General features: G+C 44.2%; 1 protein-coding gene across 1 annotated transcript; it reads right to left on the bottom strand.

Annotated features, from left to right (window-relative positions):
• Positions 1-1858: 1858 nt before the first annotated feature.
• Positions 1859-25042, bottom strand: DHPS (deoxyhypusine synthase). The gene is made up of 9 exons (XM_082255490.1): positions 24834-25042; positions 23411-23524; positions 20900-21021; positions 20606-20702; positions 20430-20516; positions 18311-18416; positions 9219-9322; positions 2113-2238; positions 1859-2018 (listed from the first exon to the last, which is right to left on the bottom strand). Exons 1-9 carry the CDS (start codon positions 25026-25028, stop codon positions 1917-1919), a joined length of 1053 nt encoding a protein of 350 aa, XP_082111616.1. The 5' UTR covers positions 25029-25042; the 3' UTR covers positions 1859-1916.
• Between the last annotated feature and the right edge of the window lie 1597 nt (positions 25043-26639).

The raw sequence follows: 26639 nt of genomic DNA, 5'->3' as shown, positions 1-26639 counted from the left end.
CCACTAAGTTTGCTAACAGGAGCAAGACAAAGAAGCGGCTCTATGTAAGCTCCAAATTGGTTCCAGTCAAAGCTGTCACAAGATCCATCTTCCTGCCCCCATGGAACAGCACTGATACAAGAAGTAGCACTGTAGCATAAAAAAGGGAAATTAGTCACATTATCCACTATACCCAGAAAACTGGGTATACTTTGCTACCCGTGTGAAGTGCAGAAAAAGGCAAGTGCATGCATTGACACAGTGCAGGTTCACTGTACTACAAATTATCAAATTTACCCCTTATGCACGGGAGGAAACTCCACCTACTCATCATAATAGCACCCATCAAGAGAAATCTGCATGTATTCTGCAGAAAACTTATATTGGCTGAGCAGAGGAACAAGAGGCTTTTTAAACAGCTGTTGACATACCAACAAAATTATGACACAGCTCTTGCTCAGCCTTTAGCAGAGTGGGAAAGCTGCCCCAGTCAATTGTCAGCCAGCAGATACCCTTAAAGGAAACCAATTCTGAGAAAATAGGGAGCCTATCACTGCAGACTTTAGAATGCTAGTTGTCATTCTGGCCCAATGCCTTCTATACTTCCAGATCAGGACACATGTAAATCTGGTGTTTTGACTTCATGCTGGTTTTAGACACAGTTTACTGAAGACAGGGAAACTAGTATTCCTATGAGAAGGTCAGCAATTTTCAACCAGGGTTTCGTGTGCATTGGTGGATTGACCTCCCACATGATGGTGTCTGCATTGTGTAGGACCCATGTCACTTGGCAGAACTGCATGGCATGGAGTTTGGGAAGGAAAAGCCGCTCAGGTGAGACTGAATGAACCGGTGCAGATCAGATCCGCCATCCAGAAACAGTGCAAGCAAAGAAGTTGGACCGCACTCGGATACATGAAATCAAAATAGTTCTTTATTCCTCATCGAATCCATACAGACAGTGCATTGAGAGACATGTCAGGTACCTGACATGTCTCTCAATGCACTGTCTGTATGGATTCGATGAGGAATAAAGAACTATTTTGATTACATGTATCCGAGTGCAGTCCAACTTCTTTGCTTGCACTGTTTCTAGAACTGCATGGCACCAGTTTTTGTGGATCTTAGATAAGTTACGGTAAGAGAGATAAAAAGTAAGGGACATTCTTCACATTGACCACCAAAGTGAGCGCACAACACGGACCATCAAAATAAAGGGGTTTGCCTTCATTTCCCTTTTGACAATTATTATTGGATTCCTTTCAAAAAGTATTAAAAAACTTTATTTTTAGAGCAGAGAGATGTTAAAAAAAAGAATCCACCGTATGCGAGTTCATGTTAGGTATTCCACATTTCTCACTATTTTGCTTTTTTATTAGTATATCTAATTTTTACTGAACCATGAGCTGTAAATATAATTTTTTAAGTTGGGGCTCCCCAAGCCATAAAAATCAATAGTCCTTTGAAAGTTGAGAAAGGCTTCTCTATATTTTCCCAGTACAGGTTTCCTATAAGGTGTATCATTTTTTTTTTTTTAAAGCGCTGCATTGGTGGGCATAAACTTTGCTTGACTTGTGTCAATGTGTAATGATTACAGTTATAACTAGTTTTCCCATTTTAATAACTCCAGCTATTGAACTAGAAGTCTAAGCATTCCCAGTCGCTGAGCTTACTGGAAATGGAAGTTTCAGTTGCAACCCTCCCTTGACTGTAAAATAATATATATATACACATCTATTTACATATTTTCTATTAGGATACCTAAAATGTATATATTTACATGCATGCTGCAGAAGCCCTGCAACCCTGCTGCTACTGAGGATAAGAGGTTAAAAAAAAAATAAACCTAAGGTAAAATGTAGCAGCACCCAAAAAAAACCCAGCATGCTTTATGAGCAGGCCATAAACAGAGGGACTCATAGAGGTGTACGTCTCTCTTATGGATCCTGGTCTTTCTGCTTGTTTGTGAAATCTGCATGTCTCTGGGCAAACGTCTGTGCCACCAACAGAGGAAATACCAGGGTGGCATCTGCATAGACCTGTAAAGGGAAGGCCATAAAGAAGAATTATTTGGTAGGAGTGGTGCCAGTTTTAGGAATTTGGTTTTATGATGGAATATAGAAACTCACAAACCTTGACGGGGTTGGCATCCATACGAATCTTCCCCCATGACACAGCTTCATCAGGTCTGGCCCCAGCATCGGAACCATCAAATTCTTGTGCGGTGTTGATATACACCGCATAATCTGCACCGTTCCGCTACAACAAGGATGGCAAAACGTATTTGTACTTCTTCATTATTCATAAATACTGTGGGTTTTAACATTAAACATTTTAGTATACCTTGGAGAAGCGGTGTAAAAAGTAGAACTATGGGTAAAACCTTCACTTCCTGTTCCATAACCAAAACAGGAAGTGAGAGGAAATCCCTGCTAATAAAATTGAATCTCTCACCTGAGAGAATTACAAGTGGAGTTCTTTCTACCTGATGTCAAGATATATAAAAAAAAAATAAATATTGATATTTTGAAGGAAATGCATTTTTGTATTGGCAGTGACTTGCATACTTATTTGCACTGTTGTTCTGTGAATGTGCCTTGTTTGGCAATATCCTGTTACTTCAATAAAGATTATTGAAATAAAAAAAAAAAAAAAAGAAGAAAAAAAAAAAGCAATCTTTTGCAGACTCCTAGGTCACCAGAACTAGTGTCCTCAATGCAAGATTTCACTCTATCATTAAAAGAAAAAGAAGAGCCCCCAGAAAAGTAATAACAGGACCATGAGAGAGGGTGAATCTCCCTAATGGGGACAGACAGCAATAAAAACCTGACAGGTGTTCCAATTTCTCTCCCCTCTATGCAAAATGAAAAAATAGGCTTTGCCTTTAGTTATACTTTAACCACTTGCCGACTGCCGTCAGATTTACTGTGGCAGTCAGCCCCTCACAGGCAAAGCGACGTATATTTACGTCACTAGCCTGTGAGGCTCTGGGGAGCGAGCACGCGCCGCGCACCCGCGCGGTCACGGACCCCCCCACGCGTGTGACCGGCGGACCCGACGTCCGCCGCTCACTCTGCGATCGTCGGGGGGAGAGGGAGAAAGGCAGGCAGCTTGTGTAAACAAGCTGCCTGTCATTCTCCCCTGTGTAGAAACACTGATCATACGGTTCTACTATGTAGGACCGTTGATCAGTGTAACTACAGCTCAAGCCACAGCCAATCACAGTTAGAATCACGCCCCTAGGGACACACACAGCCCCTCCCTCTCAAATAAAGTTAACCCCTTCACTGCCAGTGTATTTTTACAGTAACAGTGCACATGTATAGCACTGATTACTGTAGAAATGTCACTGGTAACCCCAAAAGGGTCAAAAATGTCAGTCAAGGGTCCGATCTGTCCGCCCCAATGTCGCAGTACCGCAAAAAAAAAAAACGCAGATCGCCGCCATTACGCGTTAAAAAAAAAAAAACAACAAAAATGACAAAAATCTTTCCCTTAGTTAGTAAACGCAATAACTTTTGCGAAAACCAAAAAACCAATCAAAATACGCTTTTTGCGATTTTTTTTTTACCAAACATATGTAGCATAAAACAAATTGGCCGAAAATGTTAAAAAAAATTTTGATTTTCACTTTTTTTTGGGGGAATTTCATATAAAAAAAAAATGTGAAAAATATTGTTATTTTTGCAAAATTGACGCTCTTTTTTTGTTTATAGCGCGTGATCACAAAAATCGCACAGGTGATCAAATACCACCAAAAGAAAGCTCCATTTGTGGGAAAAAAAGGACGTCAAATTCGTTTAGGTACAGCGTCGCACGACCGCGCAATTGTCTGTTAAAGTCACGCAGTGCCGAATCGCAAAATACCCCCTGGTCTTTTAGCAGCCAAATCCTCCGGGGCTTAAGTGGTTAAAGTGAAACAATCCTCAAAATACTTTACATGAGAGGGACTTTGCTAAGACTGCAGCAGCTGTGCATAGCAACCAATCAGCTTCTAGCTTTCATTTTCAAAGCTTAAAGTGTTACTAACTTACAACAGTAAAATCAGTCTGTAGATGCAGCAAAGCATGCTGGTTATATACACTGTGGAACCTAAAGTGGGGTACACGCTATAAGAAAATTGTGCGAATGATTCTCCGATTTTCCTCGTCGTTTCACAGCAAATCAGAACCGATGAAAGATTTTTTTTACGAAAATTCTCATACGACAAAGGCTTTTTGTTGTTTATCATTTCGGATCATGCGCAGTCTTTTAGGATTTTTCTTGTACGAAAAACGGTACACATTAAAACAAAAATCGTTCATTTTTTCCCCATTCGAGAAAAATTTGTCCCGTCGAGAATTTGCATACGAAAATTTTGAATCATCTGTAGAAAGTTCTGTACACACTATACGAAAATTCTTTGGACGAAAATGTTCGCCCGATTTTCATATAGTGTGTACGAGCCTTAAGGGGTCAATCCTCCATATTATGTAAAAAGGCTGTTTGATCCTGTCTTCTCTGATCCTCCCCTTCTTCCACGGTCTCCAATCCATCTTATGATGGTACAGAGCCTAGGGGGCACTTTGCACATGCTCAGTTTGGTGTGTATTGCTAGAGAGCTTTTTATTTTTTCCTTGCGAGAGTGCATGTGATCAGCTCTGGGCCAATCAGCACTGTCCAGACAGAGGGTCAGGGGTCCTGCAGCCTCATAAGACGGTCAGAGAGGAATGAAAACTTCTACAAGATTTAACCTGACACTGATAGACGTCACAAGACTGCTATATACTGCTGATGGGAAAAGGTATTTAGCAGTTTATATTTACTAAAATGAATGAATTTCCGTGTACTGTGGGAGACCAGATATAGTGAATGCAGGGTCCTGGGTTTAGTAAAACTAACTGTACAAGCTGAAGCTGATTTGTTACTATGCAAAGGGGGGGGGGGGGGGTGTTACTAAAACTGGAGCAGTCTGCCACTAACATTTTACACAGCAGTGAATATTTGTTTTTTCTCATGTTTTATTGTTTGTTAATCCTGCCAGTAGATTCTTTATTTTTCCCCCCTCTTAAACAGGTCAAAATGTCCCACAAAAGTGGCTATTGCAGTTATTCTCAGTCTAGAGGTCAGAGCAGCTGTCAATCACCCAGCAGGGGACATGGATTGCTGCAAGCTGGGTAAAAACACAGCTGCCTGTAGAGAACACAGAAGAGGGACAACCATCCTGCAGCATTAAGAGCTGGTGGATACCCTAATAAAGAATAGCTTAGAGAGAACAGAAACCTGCAGGGTCGACAGAAATGTATTAAAAAACAAAAAAACAAAAAAAACATTTGCACAACTAGATTTAAAAGGCAAAAAAGGAGCACACATTTTGGTTTACATACACTTTAAGCCCTGTCCCAGCTGCACTTTAAAGCTCCATACCTTTTGTATGGTGGTAAAGTATACTTCAAGCTGTATTTTAATATGTCCTTCAATGCGCAGCTACACAAACACTACTTTTGCATCACATCTTAGGGGGGTCTTAAAATGTCTGCCCCACTTCCTGCTCTCAGCAACCCCAGAAGTAGTGAGGGTAACCACCACCCCCAATGATAAACCTCATTATGCATTTTTACTACCAGGCTTCATAAAAACAGAAAGAAGCTGCAGGAATTGCTATTCAAGGTCCTGTTGTTCTAAACCAGAGGCAGCAAAAGCTGAGGAACTCAGCAATGGTTTTCTGCTGTCTATAGAGAGAGGGTTTCATGCATAGATGCCACTTGTCCCAGTGATTGAGGATAGAACCAGCTCATAGATGAGCTGGCACCGAAGACATAGCACTGGGTATCCTCTACCTCCATACAAAACACACAAGGGTACAAACACCCAGCATGCCAAGAAATGGAGGACAACAGGTTAAGAGTATGTATGTATGTATATACAGTGGGTACGAAAAGTATTCAGACCCCCTTAAATTTTTCACTCTTTGTTATATTGCAGCCATTTGCTAAAATCATTTAGGTTCATTCTTCTTCCTCATGAATGTACACATAGCACCCCATACTGACAGAAAAACACAGAATTGTTGACATTGTTGCAGATTTATTAAAAAAGAAAAACTGAAATATCACATGGTCCTAAGTATTCAGACCCTTTGCTCAGTATTTAGTAGAAGCCCCCTTTTGATCTAATGCAGCCAGGAGTCTTTTTGGGAAAGATGCAACAAGTCTTTCACACCTGGATTTGGGGATCCTCTCCAGTTCTGTCAGGTTGGATGGTAAACGTTGGTGGACAGCCATTTTTAGGTCTCTCCAGAGATGCTCAATTGGGTTTAAGTCAGGGCTCTGGCTGGGCCATTCAAGAACAGTCACAGAGTTGTTGTGAAGCCACTCCGTTATTTTAGCTGTGTGCTTAGGGTCATTGTCTTGTTGGAAGGTAAACCTTCGGCCCAGTCTGAGGTCCAGAGCACTCTGGAGAAGGTTTTTGTCCAGGATATCCCTGTACTTGGCCGCATTCATCTTTCCCTCGATTGCAACCAGTCGTCCTGTCCCTGCAGCTGAAAAACACCCCCACAGCATGATGCTGCCACCACCATGCTTCACTGTTGGGACTGTATTGGACAGGTGATGAGCAGTGCCTGGTTTTCTCCACACATACCGCTTAGAATTAAGGCCAAAAAGTTCTATTTTGGTCTCATCAGACCAGAGAATCTTATTTCTCACCATCTTGGAGTTCTTCAGGTGTTTTTTAGCAAACTCCATACGGGCTTTCATGTGTCTTACACTGAGGAGAGGCTTCCATCGGGCCACTCTGCCATAAAGCCCCGACTGTTCGAGGGCTGCAGTGATGGTTGACTTTCTACAACTTTCTCCCATCTCCTGACTGCATCTCTGGAGCTCAGCCACAGTGATCTTTGGGTTCTTCTTTACCTCTCTCACCAAGGCTCTTCTCCCCCGATAGCTCAGTTTGGCCGGACGGCCAGCTCTAGGAAGGGTTCTGGTCATCCCAAACGCCTTCCATTTGAGGATTATGGAGGCCACTGTGCTCTTAGGAACCTTAAGTGCAGCAGAAATCTTTTTGTAACCTTGGCCAGATCTGTGCTTTGCCACAATTCTGTCTCTGAGCTCTTCAGGCAGTTCCTTTGACCTCATGATTCTCATTTGCTCTGACATGCATTGTGATCTGGAAGGTCTTATATAGACAGGTGTGTGGCTTTCCTAATCAAGTCCAATCAGTATAATCAAACACAGCTGGACTCAAATGAAGGTGTAGAACCATCTCAAGGATGATCAGAAGAAATGGAAAGCACCTGAGTTAAATATATGAGTGTCACAGCAAAGGGTCTGAATACTTAGGACCATGTGATATTTCAGTTTTTCTTTTTTAATAAATCTGCAACAATGTCAACAATTCTGTGTTTTTCTGTCAGTATGGGGTGCTATGTGTACATTCATGAGGAAGAAGAATGATTTTAGCAAATGGCTGCAATATAACAAAGAGTGAAAAATTTAAGGGGGTCTGAATACTTTTCGTACCCACTGTATGTATACACACACGGTAGCTCACAAAAGTGATTACACCCCTCACATTTTTGTAAACATTTTATTCATGTGACAACACTGAAGAAATGACACTTTGCTACAATGTAAAGTAGTGAGTGTACAGCTTGTATAACAGTGTAAATTTGCTGTCTCCTCAAAATAACACACAGCCATTATTATCTAAACTGCTGGCAACAAAAGTGAGCACACCCCTAAGTGAACATGTCCAAATTGGGCCCAAAGAGTCAATATTTTGTGTGGTTACCATTTTCCAGCACTGCCTTAACCCTCTTGGGCATGCAGTTCACCGGAGCTTCACAGGTTGCCACTGGAGTCCTCTTCCACTCCTCCATGACAGAGCTGTTGGATGTTAGATACCTTGTGCTCCTCCACCTTCCATTTGAGGACACCCCAACAGATGCTCAATAGGGTTTAGGTCTGGAGAAATGCTTGGCCAGTCCATTACCTTTACCCTCAGCTTCTTTAGCAAGGCAGTGGCCCTCTTGGGGGTGTGTTTGGGGTCCTTATCTTATGTTGGAATACTATACCAGTCTTCGAAGGGAGGGTGATCATGCTTTGCTTCAGTTTGTGACAGTACATGTTGGCAGTCATGGTTCCCTCAATGAAATGTAGCTCCCCACTGGCGGCAGCACTCATGCAGCTCCAGACCATGACACTCCCACCACCAGGCTAAACTGTAGGCAACACACACTTGTCTTTGTACTCCTCACCTGGTTGCCACCACACACACTTTACAACATCTGAACCAAATGAGTTTATGTTGGTCTCATCAGACCACAGGACATGGTTCCAGTAATCCATGTCCTTAGTCGGCTTGTCTTCAGCAACCTGTTTGCAGGCTTTCTTGCACATCATCTTTAGAAGGAGGCTTCCTTCTGGGATGACAGCCATGAAGACCAATTTGATGCAGTGTGTGGCGTATGGTCTGAGTACTGACAGGCTGACCCCCCCACCTCTTCAACCTCTGCAGCAATGCTGGCAGCACTCATATGTCTATTTCTCATAGACAACCTCTGGATGACGCTGAGCACATGCATTCCACTCCCTTGGTGGACCATGGCGAGGCCTGTTCTGAGTGGAACCTGACCTGTTAAACCGCTGTATGGTCTTGGCCACTGTGCTGCAGCTCAGTTTCAGGGTCTTGGCAATCTTTTTATAGCCTAGGCCATCTTTATGTAGAGCAACAATTCTTCTTTCAGATCCTCAGAGAGTTCTTTGCCATGAGGTGCCATGTTAAACTTCCAGTGACCAGTAAGAGAGTGAGAGCGATAACACCAAATTGAACAGACCTGCTCCCCATTCACACCTGAGACTTTGTAACACTAATGAGTCACATGACACTGGGGAAGGAAAATGGCTAATTGGGCCCAATTTGGACATTTTCACTTAGGGGTGTACTCACTTTTGTTGCCAGCGGTTAAGACATTAATGGCTGTGCGTTGAATTATTTTGAGGGGACAGCAAATTTACACTGTTATACAAGCTGTACACTCACTACTTTACATTGTAGCAAAGTGTCATTTCTTCAGTGTTGTCACATGAAAAGATGTAATAAACTATTTACAAAAATGTGAGGGGTGTACTCACTTTTATGATACACTGTACATACACACACACACACACACACACACACACACACACACCTGCTGGCAGAGAATTCACGTTACAGGAGCTCATTGATGCAGTGTGATTCGGAGAGTTCTACATTCTTACCATGAGATTAGCATTGCAAATGTGGTGTTTAACTAATCCTCCTCCCAAAATAAGCATTCCCGTCTTCTTGGCAAAGACCACAGAGGAATTCAGCCGGCGGATATCTGGATGCAAAATGAAAAAACGTAGGAGAAAATAAACAAATAAAAAAATAAAACCTTATTTGGGTTTTTTTTTTCTTCGCAGGAATCAAAATAGCGGGGAAAAAAAAAAAAAAAAAAAGAAGCAAAAAGGATTTTTGACTTACCGTAAAACCCATTTCTCTGATGTTCATTGACGGACAATGAACATCAGAGAAATGTATTTTACGGTAAGTCAAAAATCACATTTTCCCTTTTGTTTATTGACAGACACAGCTCCTGATTCTTCTTAACCACTGGGATGTCACAAAGCAGTGTTAAATATGATGGGTGGGAAAAATAGAAAAAAAAAAAATTCCCAAGGCTAACCATAGCCAATCCGGTAACAGAGCTCTACCATAAACAACTGGAGCGGACCTGAAAAGAGGACCAGGTTCTTTAAGCAGCAACCAGCAAAACCTTGCAGCCAAAAGAAGAACACATCCACTTTATAAAAACTTTGTAAAAAGTGTCCACAGATGACCAGGTGGTTGCCTTGCAATCCTGCGTCACTGACGCTTGATGACGGAAGCCCAGGAGACGATAAGCGCCCTAGTTGAGTGCTCCTTGACAGGAAAGAGGAACCTTACCCCTGATGCAATGGGCCTGAACCACCGTCTGTCTGATCCATGTGGAAATGGTCGCAGAAGAAGCAGACAACCCTTTGTGAGGTCTGTCCGTGAACACAAATAGAGAGCCTGACTTCCTATAAGACATCCAGAGGAAGACGAGCTTGTGCCTTGTCGAAACATCGAACAGTCATTGTGCGTTTACCTTTCAAGACCCGCAAGTGCCACTCTCTTTTTTGGTTCCTATAAAATTCCGTAGCTGCCAGGTACACCCTAATTGCCTGAACCACATCCAAGGCAATTTCCTTCTGAGGTTTTGCCTGGGACACAGGAAAGGCAACACAATGTCTTCATTCAAATGAAAGTCAGAGACGACCTTAGGAAGGAATGACCAACAAGGGCGAAGCACCACCTTATGCTTGTGAATCACCAATAAGGTGAACGACAGGATAACACTGCCAGTTCAGACACCCTTCGCGCAGAAGTGATAGCCACCAAAGAAAGGCACCTACTGGGGCAGCGAAAGCAGGGAAACCTCCTGAATATTTTCAGAGGGAGGCTTCTACAGAGCCAAAAAGCACCACATTAGCGATCCCAGGGCAGCAACAGGGCCCACACTGAAGGAACCAAATGTCAGACACCCTGAAGAAAGGTACGCATCAGTTAGTGTGAGGCCAAAGGTCATTGGAAAAAAAAAGACATCCAAAGCCGATACCTGGCCCTTGATGGTACTCAAGGCCAATTTCTGTACAATCCCCCATGGAAGGAAGGTTAAGATCCAATCCACCAAGAAGGAGCGAGGATGAACCCAAAGAGACTCACACCACCCAATGTATGTCTTCCACATACGATGGTAGATCTTCCTAGATGTAGATTTTCATAGCCTTCAACAGCGTAGGAATCACCGAATCAGACAAACCTCCATCCTTCAGCACCTGGCGTTCAACAGCCAAGCCGTCAAAGCCAGGGACTGTAAAGCAGGATGGAAGAACGGTCCTTAGGACAGCAGATCCTTCCTGAGAGGAAGTCCCCAAGGAGCATCGGCAACCAGCTGTACCCGATTGGCATACCAAGACTGGCGAGGTCAGTCTGGACAGAATCTCTTCTGCTTTGATCCTGCACAGGAGTCGTGGCAGAAACGAAAATCGGTCAGCCTACCTTAGAATGCCGGCTTTTTACTGAGCCGCCTGGACACTAATTGTGCCCCCTTGGTGAATGACATAGACCACGGCCGTGGCATTGTCCAAATGAATTTGTACCGGACACCCCCGAAGACGAATTGTCCAATGAGCCAGACAAAGGCTGATCGCTCAGATTTCCATAACATTAAAATCGTCAGTCTGGACTCTGCCAGTGTCCAGACCCCCTGAGCACATCTGTGCGGAGGGCGCCTTCCCATCTGGATAGGCTGGCATCAGTGGTTACAACCGTCCAGTACAGGGGGGAGAAAGGATTCTCCCTGTCGAAGTGCCAGAGAACTAAGCCACCGTGGACCCTTGTTCCATTTCACCAGAATCTCTTTTGAAGAGATCTTGTGTGGAACTGTGCAAACAGACCGAATCAAAGGTGGACACCCCATCAGGCCCAGCACCCGCTTACAAGCCCGTCTGCTGAACAACAGAAGCTGAATTGTCTCCTGCAATGTCTGTAGTTTTTCCAGATGAAGAAACACGCTGGCTGAGGCCGAGTCCAGAGTCAGACCCAGATAGTCCAGTTTTGGTGGACAGAACCAAAAGCAGACTCCTGAAGGTTCAGAATCCAACCAAACCCCTTCAGATTTAGCAGATCTCCAGTTGTCCATCAGAGCAGTCAGAGACTCCGCTCGCAGAAGAAGATCATCCAGGTACCCCAGTACTGGGATCTCCCGCTAACTCAAACAATGCCAGCACCAGGGCTAATACTTGAAGACCCGAGCAGCGGAGGCGAAACCAAAGGTCCACATCACAAACCGATAATGCTCCTCGCCTATGGCCAAAACGGAGGAAGCGTTGGTGAGCGGCACATATTAGAATGTGCAGGTAGGCGTCCTTGATGTCATCGACAGAAGCGATTAGTCCCCCTGACGTAGGGATGTCATTACCCTGTGAATTGACTCCACACAGAAATTCTGTACTCGCACAAACAGTTTAGCGCCTTGAGGTCCAGAATTAGACGTACCTTGCCTTCCCTCCTGGGAACTGTAAAAGGAGGTTTGAATAAAAATCCCTGAAAACGTTACAAAATCGGAGCAATCACCCCTTGAAGGAACAAGTCTTGCACTACACCAAAGAGACCCGTAAGTGATCTGGGGAGAAGTGCAGGTTGGAAGGGAAGAACCTTTCTGGAGAAGACCGAACTCGATCTCGTAGCCTGCTGAGAATAACTTCATGGACCCATGTGTCCTATACCAGATAGGTCGATGGATCTGGAAAACAGATAAGGGTGAGGGCACCCCTTCATGCAGAGGCAGCCTTGTCCGCAGGTCTGGAAAAACCCGCTCATGGCTTTCCAGACCAGGTCCTCTTGGAACCTCTGGTGGAGGCCCTGACTTTTGATCCCTTGTCTTGACACCCTGAGGGACGAAAAAACCTCTGAGCCAAAGAGAATGGCCCAGGTCTACGACAGGGCTCTTTGCCCTTGGTAGCCTGCGGAAGAAGAGTACTCTTTCCCCCCTGCGAGACCCTTAACAATGTCATCCAAGTTGGCTCCAATCAGGTAATCCAAGGGGGAGATCAGATAAGGCCTTCTTTGAAATACTGGTCTGCAGACCAAACTTCTGCCAGATAATACGCCGAAAGACCACTGCTAATACAGACAGCCTAGAAATCAAAGGAGCCGCATCCAAAGAGGCATCACAGATCAACTGTAGCCCCTGGACCAACTGATCCGCCACCTCCACAAAACAGGGGGAAACGGGTTTCCCCTCCAGGCCCCGGTGTAAAATTTTAGTCCACTCGGTCAGAGCTTGCGACACCAGGGCAATAGTAAATCCCAGCCTAAGTGCCGAACCAGCCACAGCGAACATATGGCGGGCAAGAGCGTCCACCCTCCTATCAGCTGGACTTTAAAGGCCGGGGACTCCTCAACCAGACTGAAGGTAGCTTTATTTAACCTGGAAACCGATGAGTCCACTACAGGTAGGACCATCCACCTTTAACCCCCCTGGCGGTATTCCCGAGTGTGGCTCGGGGTTAACTTTCAGTACCAAAAGCGGTAACCCCGAGCCACACTCGGGATTACCCCAGAATGTTACTCACCTTCCCTGCGATCCCCCGCTGTCCTCCCCGCCGTCCTCACACTCTCTGCCCGCTCTGTGCACGGCCGATTACCGGCACTTGCTTTCCGGTTCTCTTCCCTGCGAGCGTTGCGACAGGGGGGAGGAACCGGTGGCAAATTCAGAAGTGTAAATACACAAATGACATGATAAAAAGCTGTGATCCTAACGGATTACACTGTATCATCCCATTTCACCACAGGATTTCACCTGGTGACTTTTCCAGTGCCCTGCCTGTGCTTTTCCAGTGCTTTGTGCCTGGAAAATTTTGAACGACCATGGCGTCCAAAAAGCGTTCTTTGTGCAAAAGCACTTTTAGACGAACTGGAAAACAGCGACAGAACTGGAAAAGTCACCAGGTGCAATCCTGTGGTGAAATGGCATGATACAGTGTAATCCGTTAGGATCACAACTTTGTATCCTGTCATTTAGTGCATTTACATTTTTAAAATTGCCGCCAGACAGGTGCCGGCATCAACTGAGCACACAGCGGGAGGACGGCGGGGGAAATCGCAGGGGAAGGAGAGTTTTATAATGTAAAACAGATTTCCATGCAAAAGAATTTACCGTTTTTAGCGCAGAAATCTGGACATAATCAGACCGCCAGGGAGGTTAATGTAGGTTATCCTCATAAGGACACCGCAAGCAAAAACCCCTAAGGAACCACTGCATTTTGGACAACTCCACTGTTTTGTGACAATGTTGTCAAAGTAAGCAGAAAAAGGAACACCCTCACCGCTTCGGTGGGCATGTGGGTGCCAAAAGGGACCAGTGCCTCCGACGCAGCATCAGCCGTAACCTATTTTTAAACTGTCACGCCCTGACACAAACGGTGCATCCACCAGCGCCTTTTCATGCGCGGCTAGAGGAGCAGAGGAATCGTCCTCACTATCGGAGCACTCAGGGTGCGTGGACATAGACCCAGTGGGGTCTCTATATACTAAGCTCACCCGGAAAACATAACAATCAGGGGAGGCCGCCAACTGCAATCCCGTAAAGGGGACGCCGACCTAGGGCCCACGAATGGACCACACAAAGAAAAAAAAAAAAAACAAAGGCGGTCACCCTCCAAACGACGGCATAATAGGAAAAAGCCCCTGATGGTCCCGCAGTGCCCCACAAAATAATGGTGGCAAGGCTGTTATTAAAAAATGTAGCGTCCCCACAGCATCACCCCTTCCAGGGGAGGCGCCAAGCTGGCCACATGGCCTAGCAGGCCCCAAGCCGCAGCCTAAATTTTTGGGAAGGCCCAGCCTCAAGTGCACGGATCCCAGCCCAGCAGATGCCCAAAGGAAGAGTGGAGGCTTCAGCTAAACGCACTGGCGCCGCCCCCCAATGGAGGCGCCTGACTCCGCCGCATGGTCTAGTAGGCCACAGCCTAAATTTTTGGGGAGGCCAAGGCGCAAGTGCACGAATCCCAGCCCGGCAGATGCTCAAAGGCAGAGTGGGGGCTGCAGCTAAACGCACTGGGACTGCCCCAAACCGAGGCGCCTAACTCGGCCGCATCCTAAATTTTTGTGGGCGCCCAGCCACTTGGATGCGAGCCCCAGCAGAGCTGACCACCCAGTGGCCGCAGAGGGGAGGGTGGATGCCCAAACAGGAGACAGTGGTTTCAGCCACCCTCACCGGGGCCGTCTCGTGTAGTTCCCGACTAGTAGGCTGCAAAGCCGCGTACCTGCGGATGCTAAACTATCCGCTCACCCAGCCCAACCGCCGTAGGGTGCCCAGAGGACTTCTCTGCCCCAGTCACCAACCCCCAGGGTGGCAGGGAACCCTGCTCAACCCTCCATTGCGCACCAGAAAAAAAAAACGGTCAGCAGCAACTCCAACCAGCCCCCGTTAAGAGCATATGGCAACAGACAGCTCATAACCTCACCCAGGAAGGAGGGGGGGGGCTGAAAGAACCACAGTGAGCCACCCCAAAACCCTCCAGGAGTAGAGTGGGGGACAGCTACATGCCATACCAGAAACAGGGTGGACATCGCTCCGGACATACCACTGCTCCATCGTAATGTGGGTGCTGTCAGTCAGGAGAAACGCTGCGACTCAGGCTGAGGCCAGGTTGTATGCGTCCTTGCGAGACATTAAACTCGCATACCAGCCCCCGTCCAGTAGGGCTATGTCACGGCCCTAGCGCGGAGCTGTGGTCTACGCCTATAGCTGAGTGGGTGTATACCCCCTGGGACTGCCCATAGGCGTAGTGAAGCTTTTTCCTGCCTAGTGTCCTACTCCTGTAGGGGGCAGTATAACCCAATGGTTAAAAAGAATCAGGAACTGTGTCCATCAATGAACGAAAGAGAAAAAGAACAGTCACAAGATCTGAAGGGGCATAATGACAGCAGAAAAATAGCACAAAATACAGAGTATATTAGTACCCATACAATGTTACAAACTGGTCAGAACAAGGATAAGACATTGGAGATAGCGACTGAAAGGTCCAGATCTGTGGAAAGGGTTGGCTTTTCTCTATAGAGGACCATAACAGCTGCTCCCATAAACACGTATTATGAGACTTCTTGCCAGCAAGAAGCCAGAAAAAGATGTAAATCTAACAGTTGTGTTTAATGTAAACTTACAAACCCCCTTATATCAATCTACTAATTGCGTCATTAGCCTTTTCTACCGAACAGAGCCGGAACAGCAATGTAAACATTTTTCTTTCTTAAGTTTATTAGAAACAATAAGAAAAATGGACAGTTACATAACACAAAGACATAATGAGATACCACGAACAAATTCAAAAGAAGTTTCTCTCCACAAATATTTATCATTAGGCAGTTGCGCAGAAATGAGGAATGACTGATCCAAGCAACATTGGGATATTGGGTGGTCAGTTAGAGCTATGCCTGAAATTGCCATGTGCTTCTCCAAAAAGGGGCCCTTCAACTGAGGACCATAGAACATGAAAAAGCAATAAAGCCATCCATAGGACCAAAAAGATACTGTTCTTACTAGTGGACTAAGACAATTCCAAGGCGGAGAGGGTCAGAAGAAAAAAGATGAAGTGGGAGAGGGAGAGAAAAAGAAAAAAGGGAGGGGGCGGGTTTTGGAGGGAATAAGCCATATCTGTCCCGGAAGCTGGCCTCCAGAATTTGAACATGCTGGCTTTAAATTATAATTCCAGGAAGCACGTAGGCGGTTGTGTAGATGGGAAGTAATCAAGCCAGGACTGCCAAGTACGTAAATATGTATCATGCGTGTCAGTCAGTGGCGCCGTCAGTTTCTCATTTACTAGGGTAATATGCACCCCACTTTTCACTTTGTCAAAGCTGAGAATCGGCATCTTCCACGCTTTTGCAATCTTCTTTTTCGTGGCTGAGAATATGTGGGTCATGTGTGTAAGCTCTTGCGTCAGAGCGCCTTCTATCGGTTTGTGCAGGAGCGCCTCCCAGGGGGTCTTTTCGCAAATTTATATGTAAAATCAAGTTGACCATGTTATAGACCCTTATCCACAATCGTTTGACTTTAGGGCATGTCCACCATATAGGTTTCATGTCACCTAGGTCTGAGCAGCCCCTAATGCATGTAGGATAGGTAGGGAGGCATTTGGCGATACTAGCTGGAGTAAAGTACCAAGAGGGACAAGACTTTGAAGGAGTTTTCTACAGTGATTACATTTCGGAAGGAACGGAATGATGTCTCCCAAATTTTGTTCCAAATCTCAGGGGTTTGATTGGCACCAAAGTCTCTTTCCCAGTTGGAGCAGCAAGATGGGGTACGCAAATTAGAATGGTTTAGTATGGAGGAGTATATTAAAAAGAGGAGACGTTCAACATCTGGTTTCAACTGCCATTGCGGTAGTTGACCAGTAATAGTTTTTTGTCAGATTCCAACAACTGGCGAATTTGGAGGTAGTGGAATTTCTCAGAATCCGGAATATCATGTGTCCGTGAGGTGTTGAAAAGTGACAATACCCCGAAAGGACAAGACCGAACCTTCGTTAAGCCCTTACTGCGCCACAAATGGTAGCTCTGGAGATTCTTCAAACCCAGGGGGAATAAGAGGCATTTAAATATTTCAAGAAGAGAAAAAGGTGTGGGCCCAATATTTTATAGAATCCCATACCAGAAGAGTATGGGTCAGGACAGGGTTTAAAGATTTAGAGAATAGTGGAGACAGGAGCCAGGGTAAAGAGGAGAGTTGGGCTGGGTCAATGTCTACTACATCGATAAGAGTCCAAAGTGGTGCGGCCTTACCTGCAGTTGAGCTCAATAAGCCACCTGAGCTGCTTTATAATAAGTGATGTTCGGCATCCCTAGTCCTCCCTGACTCTTTGCCCTTTAAAGTAGGTGTCTGTTCAGTCTCGATTTGACCGGGCCCCGCATAAACTTAAAGAGAAGGCGTAATTCCCAAGGTATGGAATGGAGTCAGACCACTGGAAGGAGAATTGGTCATGCACCATCTGAAAGGTTGATGTCTGTCAGGGAGAGGTTTAGCACGTGGGATTTGCCCTGATTTACATGAAGATCCAAAAGAGAAAAGAAGCTGTTCAACAGTGATACTAAATTGGAAAGCGTAATATGTGGGGATGTAATGTACATCAAGATATCGTCTGAAAACACTGCAAGCTTGTGGTGCATGCCGGCCAATTCAATACCTCCAATGTCAGGGCTCAGACCAATGTGTGCAGCCAAGGGATCCGGGGCGATTATAAAAAGAAGAGGGGAGAGAGGACATCACTGGTGGGTGCCTTGGGCTATAGAGAAAAGACAATTTATGTCCCATATACTTCATTGTGGCTTGGGGGGGGGGGGCTCGCTATACAAGGCAGCCATCCATTTAAGGAAAGAGTCACTCACGCTCCTGTACATCAGAGCCGCTTTTAGGTAGGTCCAGGATAAGGTGTCAAATGCTTTCCAGATGTCCAAGGAAATTGTAAAAATGTTTTTCATCAAGAATTTCTCCTATACTTCGTAAAAGGTTTTCATGAGCTACAAAGACCACAGAACAGCAAGAGTAAGGTTAGAAATTTGGGGGGACAGGGGGTGCGTGGAGCCACAAGGATGCACATTTTCAGTATAAAACACTGAACCCCTGGTGCCAACTTAGAAGAATTAGGCTTCGCAATGGAGCAGATAACAATGCAAAGGAACTATAGCATACATTTATGAATCAATATTCTAGTTTATTAAAAGATGATTTTATGTGTACCTTCTACAATGTCCAGCTTTAAGCCAGCGTTCTTGTATGAGTGAAAATAAAGCATATCACCCAAAGAGCCATCTGTCAGTGCCGGACTGTACACAGGGATATTGTTCTGTTCAAAGAGAGAGAGAGGAAAAACAATGACTCTCACAACCTATGTCTCATAGCTCCTCCTGTATCACCCTGTAGTGGGAGGGACAGACTCCATGTCACATAGGTCCCCCTGTCTGTATCACCCTGTAGTGGGAGGGACAGACTCCATGTCACATAGGTCCACCTGTCTGTATCACCCTGTAGTGGGAGGGACAGACTCCATGTCACATAGGTCCTCCGGTCTGTGTCACAGACTTCATGTCACATGAGTCCTCTTGTCTATGTCACCCTGTAGTGGGAGAGACAGACTCCATGTCCCACAGACCCTTCTGTATGTATCACCCTGGAGTGGGAGGGACAAACTCCATGTCACATATGCAAGAAAGAAAGTTGCCTGCAGAATGAATCAACGGCACCACAACCCAATGTCAACCCGCAAAGGGGAAGAAAATGGGGATTTGAGGTGCCAATAAACAATGTCAGAGCACTATATAAAACATACAAATTGTATGTCAATCATTAAACGGAATTAGCCATAAAGGAGACGGACATACAACATAATTAAAATAAGTTAAAATTGTTGCTGTATACATTATTGAAAAAAAGACACATATATACACACACACACACACACACACACACACACACACACACACACACACACACACACACACACATTATATACAAACACACACACACACACACACACACACATACATACACATTTGCGATATTGAGTAGCAATCCCGACATGTTTCACCAGAACGGTTTCTTCAGGGCATAGATTTTATGCCAATTCTAAAATAAAAAAAATGTAAGATGTAAATTATAATAAATACAATATCAGCTATTAGGTGCAATATATAATATATATATATATATATATATATATATATATATATACATACATACACACACACACACACACACACACACACACACACACACACACACACACACACACACACACACACACACACACACGATATTAATTTAATATACATTACAAAAAATAAAATTTAATTGAATACATTTAACACATGATTATCAATACCAACAAGATATTTGTATGCTTTCAAAGTACACATTATTATCAAACCAATATACTAAAATAAATATTATAATCAATAATTGGATATAAAAGAGGGTGCTTACCTAAAATGAGGCGTTGCAGTTGCAGAATATATATGTGTGTATGTATAATATTATATATATTTATATCCAATTATTGATTGAAATATTTATTTTAGTATAATGGTTAGATAATAATGTGTACTTTGAAAGCATACAAATATCTTGTTGGTATTGATAACCATGTGTTAAATTTATTCAATTAAATTTATTTTTTGTAACGTTGTATATTAAATGAATAATATCTAGATGTATATATAATGCACCTAATAGCTGATATTGCATTTATTATTATATTTTAGAAGGAGCATAAACTATCCCCTGAAGAAACCGTTCTGGTGAAACATGTCGGGATTGCTACTATGCGACAATATCGCAAAATATATATATATATATATATATATATATATATATATATGTGTGTATGTATGTATGTATGTATGTATGTATGTATGTATGTATGTATGTATGTATATATATATATATATATATATATATATATATATATATATATATATATAAATAAATCTTTTCAATAATGTATACAGCAACAATTAACTTATTTTAATTATGTTGTATGTCTGTCTCCTTTATGGCTAATTCCTTTTAATTATTGAAATAAAAATGTGTATGTTTTAAATAATGCTCTGACATTAGGTTTATTGGCACCTCAAAAATCCCCATTTTCTTCCCCTTTGCGGGTTGACTTTCTTGTCCATGTCACATAGCTCCCTGTCTGTGTCACAGACTATGTCAGATAGGTCCTCTTGTGTATGTCACCCTGTAGTTGGAGGGACAGACTCCATGTCACATAGGTCCTCTTGTCTGTGTCACCCTGTGTTGGGAGGGGTGGACTCCATTGCACATAGCTCCTTTTGCATATGTAATCATGAGTACTTACCTTATAAGCCCAGTAATATACAGAGTCTGGGTGATTAATTTCTTTTCCTAGACGAGCAATCATCTTTGATGGTGTCCATTTAGTCCCCTGCAATGGGAGACATTAAAATCATTGTCATTTGGTGTATATAGCACACAAATAAAATGTATTCCCCCAGTCCTCACATATTCCCTCACCTCAGTGTCTTGTTCTAACACCATTTGGTCCAGTATTGGGGTGATCCAGTCCTCAAACAGACAGTAATTATTATTTGGAACGAGAAGATTACCAATCCTGCAGAAGAGAAAAATAACTTGTAGCGAGGCATCAAAGCAATAAAAAAAAAAAAATGCAGAGGAAGGGTCAGCAGATGTATCAAGTGATAACAGATGTATAAAGAAGGTCTCATGGGCAGCAGGTGACTGAAGAAGCAGATAAAGATGGATCACTGCGGGATGCCAAAGTTACTGACCCCATTAAAAACATTGTACCTGTTGATGCCCTTTGGCCTTAAATCTGCCCCCTTCAGGCTGAAGTCCCCCAAATATGTAGGTGCAAGACATTTTATCAAGTCCTCCTCTATGCCACCTGCTGTTGTTACAATGATATCCACCTGCACAGAGGGGGAAAAAAAGCAAAAACATTGATAGATTAAAGTGAAACTCCATGCAAAAATCATTATGTGCAATCCTCCATGTATATGTCCCAAAGCTACATTTAACATCTGCACTGCTTACTTCTAGATCCTGTTTGTATTTCACATTTTAGGTCATTCCCAGCAGAGGGCTGGTAACACTGCTCCTGAATTTCCAGCACCTCCAGTATGGATTAGAAGGCTGTGTAGGCACTTTCCAAAGCCCAGATGTTTTCATCATATACGGGCTATAATGATTTTAGTCTCATTTGGAAGGGTCTTGTTTAAAATAATAGAATTTTTGTAAGAACTTACCGTAAAATTATTTTCTCTGAGTCCTCTGACAATCGCCGCCCCATGGTATTAGCCTTCACTAATGAGAGGTGGGCGCCATTACCCATTAGTGAAGGCTAATACCATCGGACGGCGACTGTCAGAGGACGTAAGAGAAATATCTGATGCCAAATTTCCTCGGTCATCTTCTCCCCAGTGATCAAACTGCAACATGGTAAATTTATAGCCAGTCACAAGGGGATAGCCTTCAACAGGGCTGATCTGTGACAGACATTTGTAACCACAGCCAGGAGCCAGGAACTGCACTGGCACCAAGATTTACATCTGACCTGGCATCTCAGTCTAGAAAGCGAATGCCAACTCTGACTGATGAATAAAGACAGTAATAACACACATAAATCACTAACAATTGATAATTTAAAGCAGCGACGGTCACCTTTCTTGGTATGGGGTGTTTCAAGTGCAGTCCCTGACAGTGTGCAAGAAACTTTATTGGCTTGAGAATATCTAGGTAAGGAAAACACAGGCTACTGTCTATAGGTAGCACAATAAATGGCAAAAGACTGCATGTGACCCCCCAGGAATTTAAATATTTAATCTGCTATTCTGCTTCCTGGAACAAACCCAAAAAAAAAAAACTCATCCAACTTTTGGTCCTAACATAGTTCATTAAAAAGATTTTAAAGGTTCACATTTGTTCTTTTTTAAATAACATACATGTTATACTTACCTGCTCTGTGTAATGGTTCTGCACAGAGCGGCCTGGATCCTCCTCTGGCGTTCCAGGCCCCGCCCTCCTGCTGAGTGACTGACTCATGCATGCTCGCTCCCAAGCTGCCTCTGTGGGTCTATGAGACACAGAGCACAGCTCAGCCCTGCCCCCAAACCCCCGTTTCCGCCTTACTGGCTGTGATTGGCTCCCACTGCTGTGTCTCAGCCAATGGGGAGGGTGAGTATAAGGGGGTGCTGGGGGGGGACCTTCAGCCTTTAGAACCACAGTCGTGCACTCCAGGATGTCCTTAAAAATCTGTGCAGCATTACACCTGTCACAAAGTGGCTTGCCTGCACAGAACACTTGAACATCCCGTGCAGATGTGGATTACCCTTCACACTGGCAGACAGATTTTTTTTTTTTATTTTTTAATGGAGACCTAATTTCAGTACTGTAAGTAGAGATTTGCTATGCTACAGTGAACAGTTAGAAAAAAGGTTTACCATCCCTATGCAGTAAACTGAAAAATGTAGCTTTTGTTTTGGAATTGGTCTTGAAAAATAGCAGCGCACTTCCTGGTATACGAGTGTGCCTAGGCACACCTATGTCTACAGCCTCGGACTAGTGCCAGGAGATTTGGAGTGAGATTTAGCAATGTCACTACTGTGCATCACACTGTTCTCCTTGCTGGAGGATCTGACACAAGGAGGTAAGGCCCTGCCTCTATCAAAGTGGCCGTCTGCACACAGAGACTGTGCAGAATAAGGCAGTAATGGGAAAGAAACAAAACAGTTATACAGAGACCACAGGCTATTATGATGACCAGACCTTTGCTCTCTGCTTATTTTTGTCAGTTCCTATGTAACCTGGAAAAAATATATCTGATGCCAAGTACACTAAGTTCCAGTTCACACTGGTGCGATGCGGGGAAACCTTGCAATTCAGTGCCGGTTCCCGCATTGCACCTGAATCGCACACTGGTTCACAATGACATCTGCGAACGCGGGGGGTGTCAATGTAAAGTAAGCCACACCCACAGATCGGTTCGCAGATTGCAGTGTGAACTGTCAAATGGTGCAGGAATTGTATCACATCACATAGGTGTGAACACCCATGCCATCTGATCCCAGTGCGGACCAAAAAAAAGGGTCCTGCACCCTTTTTGTGCAAATGCCATGCGATTTCAGCCATAGTTTGCATGGCTGAATTTGTATCGCACGGACATCGCATGTGATCTGCACAGCAATGCGGTGCGAACCACATGTGATGTCTGATCATACAAGTGTAAACCCAGCCTTAAAGTTCACCCTTCCAATGCACACTAAAAAGTTTTCTATCTAGAGGTATACTTTACTTTCTCACCATGCTGTGTTCTGCCAAGTAACGGATGATCTCTCGCACACCAGAGCTGATCAGATTGGAAGTGTATCCCAGTAAGATGATGCATCCCCCAGGGGATGAAAGCTTTGTCTCTATCTATGGGAAAAAAAATCATATTGGCATCAACAATCATTTCACTTTAAGATATAATGTAACTACAGAATGTACAATGACCTTGTAGTAGATAGCAATTTACATAACAGCAACTTTACTGGAAATATTTGTTACACCCAATATATAGTGGTGGAGTAGTTCGATCGGGAACTGCAACTGGAAGGGTTTAGATGAGAGGGGATTTTGGGCAGGGAAATGGATGTTATGAGATAATGGTGTGAGGTTTTTTGAGAACTTATATAATTAAAAACTTTCAGTACGAGTATTATGAGATACAAAACCTTCACTTGCGTGATGAAATGAAGTCTCCCTCCATATCATGTTAGTGTTCCAGCATGAACAGCCTGTTTAGGGCCATGCCACAGCATCTCAATTGGATTTAAGTCAAGACTTTTGACGGCAAGTGTAAAACCCAAATTTTGTTTTCTTTTTAGCCAGGTGGGCTTGCTGGTGTTTTTCGGATCATTGTCCCGCTGCATAACCCAAGTGCGCTTGAGGTCACGAACTGATGGCCGGACATCCTCCTTCAGGATTTTCTGGTACAGCGCAGAATTCATACTTTTTCACTTAGGGCCAGGCAGGTTTGGACAACTTTTTTCATGTAATAAATTAAATCATTGTTTAAAAACTGCATTTTGTATTTACTCGGGTAATCTTTGTGCAATAATTAAAATTTGTTTGATGACCTGAACCATTAGTGTGACAAATCTGCAAAAAAAATTAATGAAATCAGAAAGGGGGCAAATACTTTTTTCATGGCACTGTAGCTGAAGCAGCACAGCAGAGGGCGGGAGGTGAACTTCTGTCCTCTCCTGAATGCTGCGGGCGGCCCTGTCTCTGCATCATGCACTGCAGTGGTGCGGGCAGACTAGGCCTCAACACCATAGCAACGAAGGGCAACATGCATCTTGCCCTACAGCATCACTGGTTTTTTTATGGTGATGGTGGCCAACCCGCCCACACCATAGCAAGTCATGATGCAAGATTCAGGGCAAACAAGGTCCTATGCCCGTGACACACCAGGGGAACCCAAAAGGCACACAGGTTGAAGAACACTGCTTTATACAAATGTTTGGACTATTGCTAATGGATTCATTGTGCGCTGGCAACATCTGTTTTTATCTATGACGATACTGGTCAACCTACTGGCAGTTGCTTCAGCACCCCCTTATTCCAGGTCTTGTCCAGGAAAGTGTGCAAAGGGAATATCTTGAAAGCTTCACAGGTCAGGACCTACAGGCATTCCGCCCATCATCCAAACAATGCCGAGCCACCTACATTATCTTCTCACCATGTTGTTGACCTCCCGTACAGCCTGGCCATAGTGCAGGGCTTGGAATCCCGTGGTAATGTAACTTTGTAGCAGAGCTTCATAGTTGACCCCACGATTGAAGTCATAACCTCTGACCTGGGGCGTGCCTTCAGGTAGGGAGTCACTGGGCATCAGTACTGCCCCCTTCGCATCACTGGGCAGTCCTTCTGCCATGGTAATGTTCTGCGGCTGCAATGACAAAGAAAAGAGTCAGCAGAATTTTAAATTAGCATTTAACACAGGAGTAGGGGGGGGGGGGGGGCTGGAGTTGCACTTTAATATAACACAAACATAGAAAAGGAAAACTTGTAAACATAAGAGTCAATTCTAAAATCAATGAAAATATGCAAATTCACTATACTGTTTTTTTTTTTTTTAGATTTACCCGCCATGTATTGTCGGGGTCTAGATAAGAAAACCATTCTACTGGTATCCAATCATACAGGCCCCTGTACTACATAGACTGCTAGACCTAAAGGAGAATGGAAATAAATCATCTCTACTTCAAAGAGAGCCAACTGTGTTTTCTTTACATTTTGGGGTTTTTGCTTCTTCACATCAGTGTACATTTTCTGTGTGCCTAGGTGTACATCACACCGCACTCTACAGGATCCAAGGAAGACACGAGAGTAACAAGATGCGACAATAGAGGAAATAGGACTCATGGTGTTGAACCCACTGTACTGCCCATTTAATTGTATTACACTCTGGACTAATCTGCATCACACAGCAGGGGCTGCCTCCCCATACTGACAGCCCCCTAAAGAGCACTATACCCCCCCTACTGGCATCCCCCTATACATCACCCCCCCACACACACTGACATCCCCCTAAAGAGCTCTATACCTCCCCATACTGACATCCCCCTATAGAGCACTATACCTCCCCACTGACATCTCCCTATACAGCACCCCCCCCCCACACACACACTGACATCCCTCTATAGAGCTCTATACCCCCCACCTGATACGGACATCCCCTATATAGCACTATACCCCCCCCCCATACTGACATCCCCCTATTGAGCACTTTACCCTCTATTTATAACAGGAGCTGCCTCTTCAGCTATAGTTTTATACCCCCATACTGACCGACCTATAGAGTTCTATACCCCTCCCCCCAAACACTGACAGCCACCTATAGAGCTCTATACCCTCTGTGACGATATCCTTGCTCGCTCGCTTCCGCTCTCCCGACACTCCTCTGCTTCTAGTGAGTCCGCTTGCAGATCGCAACGCCTGATGGTTCGGTCAACCAAGGCTCCGGGATCCGAACTACAGCTATGTGCTGTTCGGAATCCATTAGAACAAACACCAGGCAGGCTGTATGTATGTTCAAACAGGAAGACGATTTATTGGAAGTACACAACTCCCTTTTATACAGAATTTGGAACATCCTGCCCCCAACAACCGCTTTCCCATTCATCAATTGCAAAGTACATGCCGTTCTCCTTCAGGTCCTCCTTAGCCATGCAAATGAGGACTTGAAAATGAGTCAGCAGGGATTGGTACGATAGCTTGATTAGAAGGACTGTTATGTGTAATGAGACAGAAACCCCCAGGGGACAACCAATGTACACAATAGCCAGACACAGAACAATGGTTCCATAACGAGCCCCCAATACACATTACTCAGAGTGTCAATACATCCCTTAGCAGACAGCAGGTGAGTTCATTAGCACATCTGACAATAGGTGAATGGAAAGCCACCTCAGACAAAAGCAACATTGTAAAGGGCCATACACACTATCAGATTATTTGAAGACTTTTTCCTTCAGATTTACCT

Source organism: Pelophylax lessonae (assembly GCF_965119305.1).
Source record: "Pelophylax lessonae genome assembly, chromosome: 4".
NCBI lineage: Eukaryota > Metazoa > Chordata > Amphibia > Anura > Ranidae > Pelophylax > Pelophylax lessonae.
Note: the sequence above shows the minus strand (reverse complement) of the source record. Positions and strands in the feature narration are given on the sequence as shown.